The 18,655-nt window shown below is 35.2% G+C and overlaps 1 protein-coding gene across 1 annotated transcript in view; it reads left to right on the top strand.

The window, feature by feature from the left end:
• SCAMP1 (secretory carrier membrane protein 1) overlaps nucleotides 1-18,655 on the top strand; it is a 127,698-nt gene that overhangs the window by 91,341 nt on the left and 17,702 nt on the right. Inside the window, exons 7-8 of the mRNA XM_004766832.3 lie at nucleotides 6,076-6,177; nucleotides 8,709-8,826. Of these exons, the coding sequence (XP_004766889.1) occupies nucleotides 6,076-6,177; nucleotides 8,709-8,826 (220 nt within the window). The remainder of the gene's footprint in view (nucleotides 1-6,075; nucleotides 6,178-8,708; nucleotides 8,827-18,655) is intronic.

Raw genomic sequence — 18,655 nt, 5'->3', positions numbered from 1 at the left:
CTGATGAGGAAACAGATTCTATAGGTGAGTTTATTATAAAAACATATTTACAATACCATAAATAGTTTATTGTAAACTGAATTAGATTATAATTTAAAAGTGCTTAGCTTAAATCAGTTGATAGCAGTTTTTTCAAGTGTATTTGTACTTTTTCTTCTTTGGCTTAAAATAGCTATATACAAGCTGGGTTATTTGAACAGTTTATTTCCTAATCTTTCGTATTATATAAGACCTACTGCTTTTGGTTCTGGGTGCCAATAGAAGTCCTTCTACACTCCTGATGATGTTTTTTTCTCCTGGACTTCTCATTTTGGCTCTGTCCCTTTACAGCCCTCTACCTGGGTGTCTTCTGGCAGCCTTACCTGACTTTTCCCTCAATCATCTCAAAAGAACTTGGTATTCATCTGATAATTGTATTGGTCAAATTTGTTAATTTACACTTTATAGAGTTTTCCTTTCTTCTGTATAGGGGAAGTTATTTATACTTAATATTGACTTTAAAACTATGATTAGCTCAATTTTTTGAATATGAATTTTTAATAATTTTTAGGTTTTTGGCTGGGAATGTAACCCTGTATTGTAAAATTATTTTCACAGGATAGACTCACATGTTTAAATGTCACTTTGATATAAAGTGTTATATTTTCAGTGACTGCTTGTTTAGTTAAAAATGAGGCAACCTGGGGCACCTGGGTGGCTCAGTGGGTTGACCTTTTGATTTCAGCTCAGATTGTGGTATCAGGGTTGTGAGATTGAGACCCATATTGCATCAGGCTCTCTGCTCAGTGGGGAGTCTACTTGGGATTCTTTCTCTCTCTTTCCCTCACTCCCCTTTCTTCCCCTCCCCCTATTCTCACTTTCTCTTACTTTCCCTTTCTTTCTCTTAAATAAATCTTTTTTTAAAATGAGGCAACTTTTTAAAAATTGAGTTTGACTAATATTGCATTTGTAATAATTTGGATAGGTTATATAGAAGATTTGTGTATTCTTGGAGGTAAGAGTTTAGGTAGTTAACTAATTGCTGGTGTATGGAGTTTATATCTCAGGGAAATATGAAGTGTCTTAAAATAATCATATTTGTTTGGTAGGTGTACAATGACATGAATTTTACTGTCTCCTTGTCCCCAAACAGAAGAATTGGTTAATCACATAAAACAAACAAGATATATTGAGAAAGGTATCTAGTCTGTTCGAAAAGTAGAAGTAGACTAAATGGGTTTCAAAGACTTTGGGGTTTTATTTGATCAATTTAGAATGCTAACTTTACTTTTATATGTGCTAACTGTATGTATAAAAGAGAAAGGTGAACCAGTTTTAACATTCTTCAGTTTGTATCTGAAAGCAGTATTTTAGAAATATTTGCTTTTTAGTAGGACTTTTTTCATTGGACTTGAAAACATATTCTGTATTTTCTAATAGATTTCTTAACCAGAGGTGGTTATTAGGCAGTTGTAGTTTCTAGAATTTATCTGTGAGTTTGGAACCAAGAAAGAGCCTTCTTAGGGAACTGAAATCACTGTTGTGAAGCCTTTAGACATTATGTAGGAAGCTTTTATTTCAGAGTATATATTCCATATATAATTTTAACCATTTGATAATATGGTTTCTTGGTACACAGGTAATGATGTAAAAACTTAAGAACAAGAAAATTATAAGTTAGAATCTTTTTCTACTAAAGGGATAGGGAAATATATTTCAGGAGTACCTATTTGAAAAGAGTAAAGAAATTGATTTATTAAAAATGGTATTTGTTTGCCATGTATTAGCCTGGAGAAATGAAGTATATATGGGATTTCTATTTGGTATTAATAAAAATAGAATTTTATATTGTGAACTTTTTGTTGCTTGTTTGTATTTTGTTGGTGAAGTTTTCTAAGTTTTATGGTCAGTAAGTAATACCAACTTTGGTGTAATATATTACTGATAAGTTACTGTGAAAGGTGGAACCATTTGATTTAAATCTAGTATAGAAAACATTATTCATGAACTATTTAAGTCTGCCTTCTTGCACTTTGGAGAAATGGGTGATTCTAAAGGAAGGAGAATACAAAATGAGCAGAGATCAAATGCTTAAGCAAATCGATTCTAAAAGGCTAAAACTGAAATAATGGTAGTGTTTAATTTTAACCTAAAGAATAAAATAAATATCCATGAGTCCATACTGATAGAAACAAATGATGAATAAACTGATGGAGCTGAAAGGACAAATCTTAACACAGAATTCCAAATAATAATTGTGGATTCTACTCTTGAGGGGTAGAGCTTAATTGTCCTCTATTTTAGTGTGGGGTAGACTTAGCAACTCATCTTGAAAGCTGAGTACATGTTTTCCAGGCAGAAAAGAGGACTGTACTGGGCATTTTAGACATAGTGTAAATAAAAGCATTGGGATAGCAAAGCATGTTCTTCCAGTGTCTGTTACGAAGATATATGTATGCTGGGTTACATTATTTGGATTTCATCCTGTTTTGGTGGGTCAGACATTAGAGGATACAAGACTTCCTGACAGTTTTACAATATGACATAAAGGTGGATCTTGAAATAAGAGACTGAGAGGTAATATAGATTAGAGAAGAAATAGAAGTAGAAGTGAATAATATTATAGAAGCCAAGGTCAAAGAGTGTTTAAGGAAGATCTTTAGTGTGAGGTTCCTTTAAAAAAAAAAAAATACCCGCATACACAAACACCCTATAAAGACAGACTTGAGAAATTTGGTTTGGAAATTCATAGACTGCCTGTGACTCTGAAGTACCTCTGGAGGAATAGGTGAGGAAAGGCTACGTTACAGTGGGTTGAGAAGTGAATGAGAAGAGGGAAGTAGAGGAAATCAAGACTTCTTATTGGTGGGAAGGAGGGAGATGAAGTAAGCGGAAGTCTAGCACGGGAGATACGGTTAAAGGAGGGCTAGTTGAAGATGAGAGCTGTGTTTATACACTGAGAAGATCTTAGTGGAAGAACTGAAGACACATGTTAAGGGAGAAGTTAAGTAATTACTTAAGGAGAGTGTTCCAGAGGAACTGGAGATGATGGACTGAAGATTTTTATGCAAGTGTTAATTTTGAAATGAGTGATACTGCCTCCTCACAGATAAACCATAAGGAAGTTTGGAGGTATATATAAATTTGGAAAGTCATTATATGGAGAAGAAAGTTGAGGTTTATTTCTATGGCTTCTGTTTTTATCTCTGAGGAAGAAAACGGTTTTGAGTCTGGAGAAAGTTGAAATGTTAAAGGGCCTTGAAAAATGTGTTTTGGGGTTGGAATGGTCACTGCAATGAAAAGAAAATGGAATAAATTTGGAGTGGTTGAAAATCTTGCCAAATAAATCAAAATGCAATAGTTTGTTAAAAGGATACCATGTTATAATCAAGTGGGTAGAGCTTTTCCAGGAATTCAATTTTTAACATCTAAAAATTAATTAGCATAATTCACCATATTATAAATTAAAAGAGAAAAACCATATGATTATCTTAATGTAGAAGAAACATTTGACAAAATACAACACTCAATCACTCATAATGAAAATACTCAGTAAACTTAGAAAAAAGAGAACTTTAGCAGCACCTGGGTGGCACAGTTGGTTAAGTGTCCAACTCTTGGTTTTGGCTGAGGTCCTGATCTCCCATTGTGGGATCAAGCCCCGATTGGGCTTTGCACTCAGCATGCAGTCTGCTTGATAATCTTTCTCCCTCTCCTTCTGTCCTTCTGCCCCTCCCCCCGTGTGTGGTCTTTCTCCCTTTCTCTAAAATAAATAAATACATCATTAAAAAAGGAGAGCACTTTCTAAACTTGATAAAGAGCATCTATGAAAAACTGTAACAGCTAACACAATACTGAATAGTGAAGACTGAGTCTTTCTACCTAAGATCAAGAGCAAGATAAGGATGTTCATTCTCAACACTTCATTGTAATGGAAGTTCTCTCCAATATAAAGAGGCAAGAAAAAAAAAAAGAAAAGAAAAGGCACCTAGCCTAAAAAGGAAAAAGTAACACTGTCTATTTGCAGGTCATTTGGCTATTTGTGTAGAAAATATAAATGGAGAAATATACCTTGTTAATAGTTGGGAAGACTTGATGTTACTGTGATATGAATTCTCTCAAAATGGATCTGTAAATGCAATGCATTTCCAATAAAAATCCCAGCAGGTTGTTTTTATAGAATCAAATAAGATGATTCTAGAAGGCATATAGAAATGTAAAAGCCTAGAATAACCAAAACAACTTTGAAAAAGGACAAAAAATTTGGAGAGCTAACATTACTTAATTTGAAGACTTAATAGAAAACCCCAGTAATTATAATAGTGTGATACTGACATATAGGTAGACAGGTAGAACAATGGGACGGAAGAGAGTATCCAGAAATAAATCCACCCATATACAGATTACTGATTTTTTAAAAAGATGCAGTGGTAATGTGCAGAATGGACAGTCTTTTAAAGAAATGATGCTGTATAAATGAGAAATAAACTTTAATCCATACTTCATACTATATTTTAAAGAATTAACTCAGAAAGGAACATTGATTTAAATGCAAAACTGAAAGTATAAAACTATTAAAAAACATGAAAAAGAATCTTTGTGTTCTCTGCTTTGTCAATGATTTCTCAGATAAATCAAGATCCATAAAAGAACAAATTCACAAATTGGAGTTCATAAAAAGGCAAAACTTTTGCTATTTAAAAGACATTTTGCAAAGAATGAAAGGATAAGCTGGAGACTGGGAGAAAAATCCTGCCAAACATATATCTTTGATAAAGGACTGATACATGCGAGCGCACAAAACCTAACAATAAGAGAAAAAAACATTTAAAACATTGGGAAAAGATTTTAAAAGATTTTTAACAGTTCACCACAGATGATGGATGGCAAAAGGCAATGAAAAAGTGCTCAACGTTAGCTATTAAGATAATGTAAATTCAAATCAAATGAGATAGTAGTATATACCTACTAGAATGGTTACAACTTAAAGGACTGACCATACCAAGTGTTTGTGAGATGTGGAGGAACTGGCATACTCCTAAAGTGCCACTGGGACTATAAAATAGAATAACTCCATTGGAAAAGTTTGGCAGTTTCTTAAAAAAAGTTAAACGTATACCTATCATGTGATGTAGCCATTCTACTTTTAGTTACCCAAGAGAAAAAGAAATTTATGTTCATGGTAAGACTTATACATGAATGTTAATAGCACCTTTATTTATAATAGTAAAAAAAACTAGGGGTGCCTGGGTGGCTCAGTGGGTTAAGCCGCTGCCTTCGGCTCAGGTCATGATCACAGGGTCCTAGGATCGAGTCCCGCATCGGGCTCTCTGCTCAGCAGGGAGCCTGCTTCCTCATCTCTCTCTGCCTGCCTCTCTGCCTACTTGTGATCTCTGTCAAATAAATAAATAAAATCTTAAAAAAAATAGTAAAAAAACTACAGATGACCTAACAGTCTATCTATAGGTGAATGAATTGACAGGCTGTGGTGTATCTGTACAGTAAATTACTACTCAGTGAAAAGGAATGAAACTCTTGATATGTTGCAAGAAAACAAGCAAATCTCAAAATAATTTTGCTGAGTGAAAGAAGGCAGACAGGAAAGTATATACTGTATGATCTCATTTATTTAGAATTCTAAACTATGAAAACTATAGTGACAGAAAGCAGCGGGTGGGATAAAAAGGGAGGGATTATCAAGGTGGACAAGGAGACTTAATATTTTGATTGAAATAGATGCATGAGTGTATATATATGTCAAACCTTATCAAATTGTGTATTTAAATAGTTGCAGTTTATTGTATGTTAATTAAACTCAACGAAACTGTTTAATAATTTAGAAGAAAACAAAAACTTTTTTGCCAAGGTATTTGTGATATAGTTGAAATGTGAAAGGACAAAAAAATGAGTTAAAATATTATTATTTGGAAAAAGGGATCACATACATTATCTTGATAGCCTTAAATAGTTGCCAGTGGTATTTTTAAAAATACTGTTATTTCTCAGTGTTTGAATGTCTTTCTTCATGTAATATAAAGTTACTGAGAAAAATGACACTACTCTTCTCTTTTCCCCCTCCTTTTTTTTTTTTTTAAGGAGTGACAGTTCATTCAGATTCTTTGTATTCTTCTTCGTCTATATTTGTCAGTTTGCTGTTCATGTACTCCAAGCTGCAGGATTTCACAATTGGGGCAACTGGTAAGTCATTTACTTTAATTACTTTAGTTTTAATCTGTTTATCTAGTATCTCTACGTAATTTTGGCTTCCTAAAAATAGTTGACATAGAAAAGCCAGATCAGCAAAAGTAAACAGATGTGAAAATGGTAAAAAATGCAATTTAAAAAATATCAAAGGCATAACCTTTGGGCAAACCATTCTGAAAATTATGTTGTCGTTTTTAAAAATAGCATATTGTATCTAGTTTAAATGAAATGTGTATGTAACAGGCACTAAGAGGAATAGTTAAAAGAATACTGAGAAACTGTCAAATAGCTGGGCCAAGGATTGTGAAAGGGAAAGAAAAGAACTTCTAAGACTTAAGGAAAAAGGTATCTATTATGTGTAAAGCACTATTTAGGTATTGTGACATATATTTCCATGCACACACAAATACACACATGCACATGGACACATATCTTTGGAAAATGGGATCAGTGAAATGTTCACTCTGTGGGAGACACTCAGAAACTGAAACTAAATTATTTAGACTCAGGTTAGGAGATAATGGCAGATTGGTATCTCTCTTCATACACTTTGGAGCAAACATTCCTTGAATGAAATGGTGGGTGAAGAATACACATCTCTGAAATTAACCCTCTTTTCGATTTTAATTGAGTTGCATACAGTTGAATTCTTATAAGCAAAAGCATGTATGAGGCAACTTTGCTGCAGTGTTTACAAAAATTTAAGGATGTAACTAGAGTATAGAGGACTTAAATTTTGTGTGCTAGTTCTGAATCAGAGTGGAGAATGGCAGTCAGACTATAGGTAGCTTTGTGGATCCTCTAATGGTCATGCGTATATGCAGAGAATTTATATGGATACTTTAAATTAGTTCTAAAAAAATATACATTCTCATTTCAAATAGTGTATTTAGTCTTTGGCATATGAGGGAAAGGAAATGTTTTAAATGTTTAATTAAAAAATCTACTGCCTATGTTAACAGAACCAGTTTTTTTATTTTTATGAAATTGAAGTAATTTCTTTTGCTTTTTAGCTCAAATTTAGAAAAATGTGTTAAAATTGAGCATAACATTGTGTAGTGGCTTCAAAGCAAAGGAGACTGCTAGTGAGAGGGCATTTAGGATGACATGTTTTAAGATACCTAGACCACATAGGATTCAGCAGATTTTTTAAAAAATTTAAAAAATTTTGCTTATTTTGAGATAATTGCAGGTTCACATAGTTACAAGAAATAATACTGTTTACCCAGTTTTTCCTGTTGGTAACATCTTGCAAAACCGTGGTGTAATGTCAAAACCAGGATCTTGACATACGTAGAGCAAAGATAAAGAACCTTTTCATCACCAGAGAATCTCCCATGTTGCCCTTTTATAGCACATTCACTTCCTCCTGTCCTTATTTTCTTCTTAACCCAGCAGTCACTTAATCTGTTCGTCATTTCTATTATTTTGTCATTTCAAGAGTGTTATAGAAATGGAATCCCAGGGTATGTAATTTTTGTCTTTTTTTGCTTGGTGTAGTTCTCCAGAGATTCATCTCGGTTGTGTGTATCAATAGTTTGTTCATTTTTATTCCTGAGTAAAACTGTAGATGTACCACAGTTTGTTTAATCATTCACCATTTGAAGGACTCTGGACTGTTTCTAATTTTAGGCTATTATAAATAAAGCCTCTGTAAACATTTGTGAACAAATTTTGTGTGAACATCCATTTTCACTTCTCTGTGATAAATACCCAAGAGTATAATTGTTGGTTCATATGGAAGTTGTGCGTGTAATCCTTTTTAAGAAACTAACAAACTGTTTTTCAGAATGACCCTGCCAGGTTATATCCCCACCAACAATTTATGAGTGACTCAGTCTCCACATCCTGACCAGGATTGGTGTTACCATTTTTAAAAATTTAGCCATTCTGATAGATGTGTAGTGATAGCTCACTGAAGTTTTTAAGTTGTATTTCTCCAATGACTCATAATGTTGAACTTCTTTTCTTGTGATTATTTGCCTCTTTATATCCCCTTGATGAAACATATATTCATGTCTTTTGTCCATTTTCTAATGGAATTTTTTTTTTTCTAACCGTTGAGCTTTGAAAGTTCTTCATATATTCTGGATGCTAATTGTTGGTTGGGTATACAGTTTGCAAATATTTTCTTTCGTAATTAAACAGAATTTAAAAAGAACTGAAAGTAATAGTGAGCACATTTGCTTAAAAAAAAGTAAAATCTGGCGGTACACACTTAAGGCTCTGGTACTTAGTGTTGGATTTGAATTCAGACTATGCCATTTATTAGCTGTGTGACTTTGAGCAAGTTAGTGAGTATCTCTGACTCAGGTGCTCATCTGCAAAATAAGGATTGAAAACAGCATCTATCTTATGGAGTTGTGAAAATTAAGTGAGTAAATATAAATACGAATAACTTGAATATTGCCGGGCTTATAAGTGCTGAAAATGTATTGGTTACTATTTTTTTTTTAAAAGCAGTCATTCACTTACTTGTCTAATCACACTTTTTTTTTTTTTTTTTTTTGGTAATTACTTCTTAGTGGTTGGATTTCATCCCTTACTGGTCTCAACCAAAGTATTCCTGTTGGAATTATGATGATAATCATAGCAGCACTTTTCACAGCATCAGCGGTCATCTCACTAGTTATGTTTAAAAAGGTAAGTGAATTTTACATCTATAAATTTTTATACTTAATCACATTCAGTTCCCATCTTCCCATTTTGCTTTTAATTCAGTGTAACCTCAAGCTGTTCTCTTGTTGTTCTTGAGCAACTGTGCTCTCTGAGGATTGCCTTTTACAATTGTAAGTTAAGCATAAAGAAAACTTCATCACATTTTTAACTTCCTGTGAAAAGGAAATATTTATAAATCCTATTAGCTCAAGGTTTTTTTTGATAGTCAACCTCACTTAAAAATTTTTGGAGTTAAAAATTTTTTCTAGGGGGCGCCTGGGTGGCTCAGTGGGTTAAGCCGCTGCCTTTGGCTCAGGTCATGATCTCAGGGTCCTGGGATCGAGTCCCACATCGGGCTCTCTGCTCAGCAGGGGGCCTGCTTCCCTTCCTCTCTATCTGCCTGCCTCTCTGCCTACTTGTGATCTCTCTCTGTCAAATAAATAAATAAAATCTTTAAAAAAAATTTTTTTTTCTAATTTCTTTTTTTGAATATAAAGCATATTAGCCTGATTAATACATAGAAGTAAATTTGTGTGGAATGTGTGTTTTGTTTGTATTTAAAATTGAAAGACATGTTATTATGATTATAAGCTGATGACAGATTTGGGCTGAATTATAACATGAATTTGTTTTTAGTGACTGCCCAGTTATCTTAGCTGTATTTCTCTGTATAAGATTTCCATGGCTGTTTTCATAGCCTTAAAAAAATAAATACATAGGGTGAGAGAGAAATCAATGGTTTCATTTGTTTATATAAAGTTTTTTAAAAAATATTTTGACAGAGATCACAAGTAGGCATAGAGGCAGGCACAGAGAGAGGAGGAAACAGGTGCACTCCTGAGCAGAGAGCCCTATGTGGGGCTCGATCCCAGGCCTCTGAGATCATGACCTGAGCCAAAGGCAGAGGCTTTAACCCACTGAGCCACCCAGGCGCCCCTGTTTATATACAGTTTAATTGTGTCTCAGATAGATATTTTTGATATTTTGTGTGTGTTCAAATGTAGATTCTACATGATGCAAAAACCATGGGGATAACCCCTGTGTTTTAAGATGATAAAGACCTTTTGGTGGGTTTCACTTTAAAGAAGATAATTCCTTAGAACAGGTTATTCTTTATTTTTTACTGTCTGGTAACTTGAGAAAATGTACAAGGAATACTTAGAAGTAACTGACTGTACCTTATATTTAAGAACACTTTGCGCTCTTGAAACATTTCACTTGTGCATCTTCCTTTTATCTTCTCAAAACTCTGAGGACTACATTGTGTTCTTTCTGTCCGTATTTTGCTACTCATTTTCTCTCAAAAGCTATTACTTCTTTTCTGAACTGCACACATGTACTATAGAAACTCAGCTTCCCAAAGTTACTAAATTCTGTAGCCTTTTTACAGTTACCTTTTTCCTTCAACTCTGCAGTCTTCTACACTACAGGTGGCTCCTCTTCCTCAGTCTTTGTACCTGTGTTCCGATTCTCCTGCCTTTGAGGCTGTTCTTTCTTCTTCATTTCTTTGTCCAACTCCTGTGTACAGGTCTTCTTAAATGAAATCAGGTCTCTGCTCTTTGTGCTATATAATCTTTTTCCTTGGAGATTTTAATTTCTCCAAGTTTTAAGTTCCTTCTCTTCTCTATCATGGGTGACCTAGAATCTTGGAGTTGGAAGACATAATGCTTTGCATAAAAATTTACTTGCTTGGTCTGGTGAGTGTTTAAGTCAAGAAATATTTATTAAGGGATGCCTGGGTGGCTCAGTGGGTTAAAGCCTCTGCCTTCAGCTCAGGTCATGATCCCAGGGTCCTGGGATCGAGCCCCGCATCAGGTTCTCTGCTCCATGGGGAGCCTGCTTCCTCCTCTCTCTGCCTGCCTCTCTGCTTACTTGTGATTTCTCTCTGTCAAATAAATAAATAAAATCTTTAAAAAAAATATTTATTAAGACCACAGATTATATAATTTCATTTATACGAAGTGTCCCAAACAGGCAAGTCTCTAGAACTAGAAAGTAGATTGTTGGTTGCCTTCAGTTATGGTTATGGCAGAGAAGGTTGCTGATGGTTAGGAAATTTCTGTTTGTGGTGATGAAAATTTCTAAAATTAGATTTATAGATGATATATTCACAACACTATAAATAAATACTAAACCCCATTGAATTCTACACTTCAAAAGGGTAAATAGTTTATTGTGCAAATTTTATCTCAGGGAAGCTGTTTTTGAAAAAGGAACATTTGTTAAGTACCTACTATGAATTTGGTGATACTAAGTATTTTCTGATTATTCCACTTAAACTTATTTCAGCACTTTGACTGCTTTTGTCAGTGTTTTCGTTAATTTTTAAGTCACTTTCCTAGATAATTTCTTAGAATCTTTTTCATCTTTTTCTTCCCTTCCATTCCCAGCTTCAGCTAGCCCAGAATTGTTTTGTAAATCACTCACACTCCCAACTTCCTTCAGTCCATTTTGTTTGTAGTTACTGTGTTAATATAAAAAACCCCAAACCCAGCACTCTGAAGATTTTTTTTTTGAAGATTTTATTTATTTATTTGACAGAGAGAGATCACAAGTAGGCAAAGAGGCAGGCAGAGAGAAAGGGGAGGAAGCAGGTTCCCTGTGGAGCAGAGAGCCCAATGTGGGGCTTGATTCCAGGACTCTGGGATCATGACCTGAGCCGAAGGCAGAGGCTTTAACCCACTAAACCACCCAGGCGCCCCACTCTGAAGATTTTTGAAGTGGACTGGATTGGGAATGGGATTTTGGTGGTTGTGGGAAGAAGGCTACTAGTGACCTTTTACTGCTCCTGGATCCAGACTTTCTCCTGTAGCCAAACTATTTCTAAGTTTCTTTATATATATCACCTATGTTCCTTTGTCCCTGTTTTTGTTCCTGCTGGGCCTCTTGACTCCTGGGTTGCTTCATCTTCTTTGCCAGTTGAAGACCTACGAATGTTCTTTCAAGATATAGCTCAAATCTTCATACGTCTTTCACAGAATCTTTCTCATTACTCATGTCTACAGGACTTAAATTTTGTGTGCTAGGTCATCATCTGTTTTCTTGGGCAACATACTGTAGGCATTACTCATTGAAGCATCTGGACACAAGCCACTTTATATACCTTACATTTTGGGTACCAACTTGATAAATTCCTCTGGGTGAAGATGTCTTTTAGCATTGGAATTAGAAGAGCAAGAGCTTTGGAACCATACACTCAGGTTGAAATTCTGGTGCCTTGACTTAGTGCTTCGTGAGTTGAGGCAGTCTTCTCTAGCCACTCAGGTTCAGTGCCATCACCTGTCTTCTAAGCTCCATGAGAGCAGAGACCTAGTCTGTTTTCTTTGAGGTTATATTTCCTACATCTAGAACAGTGACCGACAGAAATAGGCATGTGATAAGCATTCAAAGTATTTGTTGAATGAAGGAAGGAATGGAAATAATAACCATGTCCATAGTGCTGGGGTGAGGATTGAGTGAGACAAGGAACATAGATTCCAGAGCAAAGGGCTTTCTCAATTAAAATTAACTGTTTTTTTTTTTTTCTGGTCTTGAGCCCTTTATCAGTTTATTGCAGGATCTGGTTGAGTGTCTACTTTTATTTAGTAGATGCTTGTGTCAATTGGTGTTGTATCAGAGAAACAGAATGAAGAGATTTATTGAAAGGAATTGGCTTATGTGGTTGTGAGAGCTTGCTTGGTCAGTCTAAAATCCATCAGACAGGCAGTCAGGCAGGGTTTGAAAATCTCAAGTAGAAGCTGAAGTCCAGTCCAAGGTGGTATTCCTTCTTCTTCAGAGAAACCTCAGTTCTGTTCTTAAAGCCTTTCAACTGATTGGATCAGGCCTACCCAGATAACTCAGAACACACTCATTTTCTTAAAGTCATCTGATTATTAATCACGTGCACAAAATACCTTTACAGCAACATATAGGTTAGTGTTTGATCCGTAGACTATAGCCAGCCAGAGAAACGTGACCATGACAACATCTCTTTGAACATTTATTTAATTAGTCCATATGTATCATTGGGGGTTGCTTTATTAAACTAGAAATGTAATAAGTTCAGAGTACAGTGGAGGGTTTTGTGATATGTTGCAGATTCCATTCACTTCTTAACCATTTGTGAGCATGTGTTATGTGTCAAGTACTGTATTATATATGAGCTCAAGGAACTCACATTTTGGCCTGAAAGAGAAACAAGTGGCTAGGTACCACAGTTCATTGATTTAGTAGTTATTTATAGGGATAAGTATAGGGATCATCGAGGAGAGACACCTAAGTTTGCTGATCTTTTTAGTAGTGAGGTTTTTTTTTTTTTAAGGTTTTATTTATTTATGAGAGAGAAAGAAAGAGGCAGACAGAGAGAGGGAGAAGCAGGCTTCCTGCTGAGCAGAGAGCCTGCCACGGGGCTGGATCCCAGGGCCCTGGGATCATTGGCCCAAGCTGAAGGCAGATGCCTAACTGACTGAGCCACCCAGGCGTCCCTGAGGTTTTTAAAAATACTATCTTAGCTGAGATAGCATGATGAACAAGAGTTATCTAAGTAAAGGAAGGGAGAGGATAAGTAGATACCAGGTAGCAGGAATACTGTTTTCTTATCTAGTTGCAGGAAATAATGTTGTATATTGGGGGAATTAAAAATAGCTCAGAATAGATGGGAGATAAACCTGGCACGTGAGTTGGGTGGGGAGAAATGTAGGGTGTTGCTTGTGGAGGACAGGGAAAGAGGAGCTGTGCGCATAAGTTACATTCTGTAGAGTCTTGTAAACTGGGAAAGCTTATTAAGAAGTTGAGCTTTCTCTAGAGTGGTGGTGAGCCAAAGAGGAGGTTTAAAGAGGAAAGTAATTGAATTGGTCAATTTGAACTTTAGAAAGTGTGTTCTCAAATAGTCTTGGCATTTGTGGGGCAGGGATGTGGTACTTGGAGAAATGAAGCCTGGGAGACAAGGTAGAAAGCTGGTGAGTAATGAAGTGGCAGTGTGAAGTCACTATAGTCAAGGGAAAATGAGCAGGTACTGATTGATTGGACCTGGGCCTAGGATTGGAGGTTGAGGGAAAACTCAAAGATTACACAGAGCTTTTTAGATGGTGAGTCATTCAGGAAGAAGAATATAGGCATCAGGGCACCGGGCTGGGTCATTTGCTAGAGCACACAACTTTTACTCTTAGACTTGTGAATTCAAGCTCCACATTGGGAATGGAGCCTAGATACATACATACCTATGTACATAAATATTATATATGTAAGCATATATTATATATATATCTCCAGATATGTATATGGAGAGGGAGAGAGAAGATACATGAGTTGGGAGCAAAGGAAAGAGCTTTAGGCTAATTTCTGGACTTGGGAAGTAATGACTTCTTGATGTAAATGAAGCCTGGAAAGTGGGTGTGGTAGTGAGGTGAGGGTAGAACACACTGCAGATCTGCTGAGGAAAGAATGTGGAGGGACTTTTAACTGGTGGGTGATGGAGGCGTGCGTGGCATAGATGATTAATACAGTCAGAGTGTGGAGACAGTGTTTATTCTCCCGCTGCTGTGTAACTGGCTGCTATGTGCAGCACTCTCAAGTCTCTTATGGTATGCTTTTCCCCCAGGTATGCAATTCTATAAGATCCAACCCATGAAAGGAAGAGTTTTAGAGCTGTGCTGATTGAATGTCAGGCATTCAAAAGAAATATGACTGCTTCCTAAATAAATGTATTAGTATGGGAGTTGTGCAGCATACTCTTTTTTTGGTTGACTGTTTTTTTTCTAACCTCGTTGTTGAAGACATTACCAATTAACTCCTTTCATATATGTTCACTGTCAGTCAGTGCAGTACAAGTCCCTGAACTTCTCTGAATCTCATATTCTAATGAAATAGAAATTTAGATGAGATGATTTTCTATATGACTTTATGAAGTACAATAAATGGGGATAATATAATAAGCTAAAATATAATTTGAGCTCAGATTTCATACTTGCAGTGGCAAGTATTTCTCTCTCTTTTTTTTTTTTTTTTAAGGATTTTATTTATTTATTTGAGAGAGAATGGGAGCACAAGCATGGGGAGTGGCATAGTCAGAGGAAGAAGCAGCTCCCCGCTGAGCAGGGATCCTGAAATGGGGCTTGATCCCCGACCCTAGGGTCATGACTTGAGCTGAAGGCAGACACTTAACTGACCCAGGTGCCCTGATTTCTCTTACTTTTGATTGAAATTGAGATCCAGTAAAAACACCAGACAAACCGCTGAAAAAGTACGGGCTGTTTCTTCTGTGTGTATGTAGCCATAGTTGCTAGCCACTAGGGGTCAGGCTCTTCATAAACAGTTAATGCCCTCCAAAAGTTCCCAATGCACACGATTTGACTCTAGAATTGATGCATTTTGTTAGACTATTCTGTGTCTCCAGCCCCAGCTAAACATGCTTGGTGTTTACATATTTATTTCAATTTATAATGAATACAATTTTGAGAATTCTTTTGGCATTCTGATTTGGCCTTGCATAATTGGAGTAAGAAAGCATTGAAGTCCCCAGTATGAGTGCTATGGTATCTTTGTTTCCTCCTAGTGTCATTTTATAGTTGACATTTGAAAAAATTGAAATGTAAGAATATCTGTCTCTTCACAGATAAGGGAACAGTTTACCTCTTACCTTTCACAGATTTCTTTAACTTTCACTTTGTTTCTAGAAGTTACTTATTTTTTAAAAAGGTCTTCTTTCTTTAGTAACCAAATAGAATTAAGTAATAGTTTTGGACTAAGGGGTAGGTATTTTCAATCGGTCATAGCAGGGAATCCAGAAATTTCCTTCTTTTAATGGTATATAAGACCCAAAATAACTTAGTATGGAAGAGATAAATAGATGATACATAATTTGTATTCCTTTGGGGACTTACTTTTGAATAATTTTTCTGATGAAATTTAAGAAACTGTTCATAGACATTTGTGTTCACATTAACAAAGTAATTACTAACAGTGTTTTTTTAAGCATTTCAAAAGAATTTTAGAAAAAACTTACTTCGGGGTGCCTGAGTGGCTCAGTCGATTAAGCATTTGCCTTCAGCTTGGGTCCCGGCTCAGCTCAGAGTCTGCTTCTCCTTTTGCCTCTTTCCCTATCCGCTCTTGTGTTCTCTCTCTCTGTCACTCTGTCCCAATAAATAAAATCTTTCAAAAACAAAAAAAGAAAAAACTTATTGTACTTAAAAAAAAAAAAACAAGTTTACCAGGGTGCCTGGTGGCTCAGTCAGTTAAGTATCTGCTTTCGGCTCAGATCATGATCCTAGAGTCCTGGGATTGAACCCCACATGGGGCTCCCTGCTCAATCGGGAGTCTGCTTCTCCTTCTCCCACTCCTCCTGCTCATGCTCTCTCTCTGTCTCTCTTACTCTCTCAAATAAATAAAATCTTAAAAACACACATACACACACAAGTTTCCCTAAGTGCTTCAAAAATTTTTTAAATGGCAATCTGTCCCTTATGAAAATACCTTTTTTTTTTTTTAAAGATTTTATTTATTTATTTGACAGACTGAGATCACAAGTAGGCAGAGAGGCAGGCAGAGAGAAGGGGGGAGGCAGGCTCACTGCTGAGCAGAGATCCTGATGCGGGGCTCTATCCCAGGACCCTAGGATCATAACCTGAGCCAAAGGCAGAGGCTTCAACCCACTGAGCCACCCAGGTGCCCCCATTATGAAAATACTTTTGTGTAAGACTATAGAATTTGGGTATTGGTCCAGAATAATGACAAGTCTCATTGATCATTAAATTGGTGTTTTAGTAAATGCTTTGTAAACATAACCTTACATTTAAGTAATAGTCTTCTTAGATTAAAAGTGATGCTTTCACTTTCCTTGAAAGCACTGCTATTGTTCACTCCCTCTTTTCTTTCTTTCTTCTTTTCTTCTTTTTCATTTCTTTCTTTCTTTCTGCTTTATTTGGATCTAGGACAGAATGCTGATAATTTTACTACACTTTTTTTATAGTCACAAATAGGTATACTTCTTTTATCTCTGTCTTTCTCTGAATCATCCAACACTATAATTTTTCCTGATTACAAATTAATTTCAGATGATTCACACTGCCTATTAAAATTCAGGTCCACATACTAGTTATCTTCATCTAAGGGATACACAGTAGGTACAGTGATACCTTTGAATCCCTAGAAAATTGGCACTCTGAGTAAGTTGTTTATATACTGTCCTCAAGTGGTATCCTTAGTATATTCACTTTTTTCTGATTGCCCCCTATTTTTATTTTATTATTCTTTTCTATAAGTACTTAATAGATCCTGAATCAAGATTGATATGTCTAAATGATTGAAAACCATCTTTACTTAGGCATGTTCAAATTTGTTGGCTCTGCTAATATTTATAATGCTATATACATATGATATTTAATCTAAGTAATCTTTATATGTTAATTTTTAACAAATAATGTCCAGTGTTCATTCATATATTATGTAATTTACCCATTTAAAATATACAATTCATGGTTTTTGATATTAGTTTTTCAAAATATAGCTATATTTATATATATATATAAATAATATAAATTTGCCATTTTAATCATTTTTAAATGTTCAGTTCAGTGGCATTAATTAAATTCATATTTCTGTATGTATAAATAACTGTAACCGTTATTTAAGACTTTTTTTATCATGCCAAGCAGTGCTCTGCAGTCATACAACAATTGCTCTCCATTTCCCCCTATAGCCAGCCCGTGGTAAGCTCTCATCTCCTTTCTGCTTCAATGAATCTGACTAGTCTAGATATTTCATATAAGTGGAATTGTTCACTATTTTACTTTTGTATATGGATTATTTCACTTTACATGAAGTTTTCAGGGTTTGTCATGTTGTATGTATCAGTATTTCCTTCCCTTTTCATAGCTGAATAATATTCCATGACATGCATATACTGTATTGCTTTTATTAATCTGTGGATGGGCACTTGGGTTGTTCCCACCTTTTGGCTATTGTAAGTAATGCTACTCTGAATATTGGTGCATGGGAACCCATGTTAATCTCTTTGCTTCAAATTCTTTTGGGTTATACTTAAGAGGAATTACTTGGTGGTCAAATGGTAATTCAGCAATCAGTTTTTTTTTTTTTTTTTTTTTTTAGCAATCAGTTTTTTGAGTAACTACCAAACTATTCTCTGCAGTGGCTGTAAATTCCTGTAAGCATTGTGTACTTACTAATTTTTCCACATCCTTGCCAGTATTTGTAATTTTCCATTTTTTCTGATAATAGCCATCTGAGTAGGTGTGAAGTATAGTATGATCACTTTTAATTTTTCAAAAAATTTTTTTTTCCAAAACTGAAACACTTCAGTGTGGTACAAATGATTACATATAGATTCAGGGTTTCCACAAATAGATTTATGCTGTCTTCTAAACTTATTTATTACAGAGATAGGTATTCATATTTTGTATCATCTGTATAAAATCATGTGTATGTATTAATATAAATTTAAATCCTAAAAAAGGCAGAGCACTCAACATTGAGACTTAAAATCAATGAAATGAAATATAAATAAGGAGTTAAAAATAAATAAGCATAATAATATTTTTAACATTTGTTGAGGACATTAAAGTTTTTTCTGTTCTAAATACTTTTTATTTTTCTATTAACTGAATTATAGTTGACATACAATATTATATTAGTTTTGGGTATACAACATAGTGATTCGACATTTATAAACCTTATGGGGACTCCTGGGTGGCTCAAGTGGTTAAGTGTTGGACTCATGAGTTCAGCTTAGGTCGTGATCTCAGGGTTATGAGATTGAGCCCCACTTTGGCCTCTGAGCTTCATGTAATGCCTGCTTAAGATTCTCTCCCTCTCTTTCTGC

This window comes from Mustela putorius, unplaced genomic scaffold (assembly GCF_011764305.1).
Source record: "Mustela putorius furo isolate JIRA1106 unplaced genomic scaffold, ASM1176430v1.1 tig00537350_pilon_pilon_pilon, whole genome shotgun sequence".
NCBI lineage: Eukaryota > Metazoa > Chordata > Mammalia > Carnivora > Mustelidae > Mustela > Mustela putorius.
The sequence above is the reverse complement of the archived record's forward strand: the minus strand, read 5'-3'. Positions and strand labels throughout refer to the sequence as shown.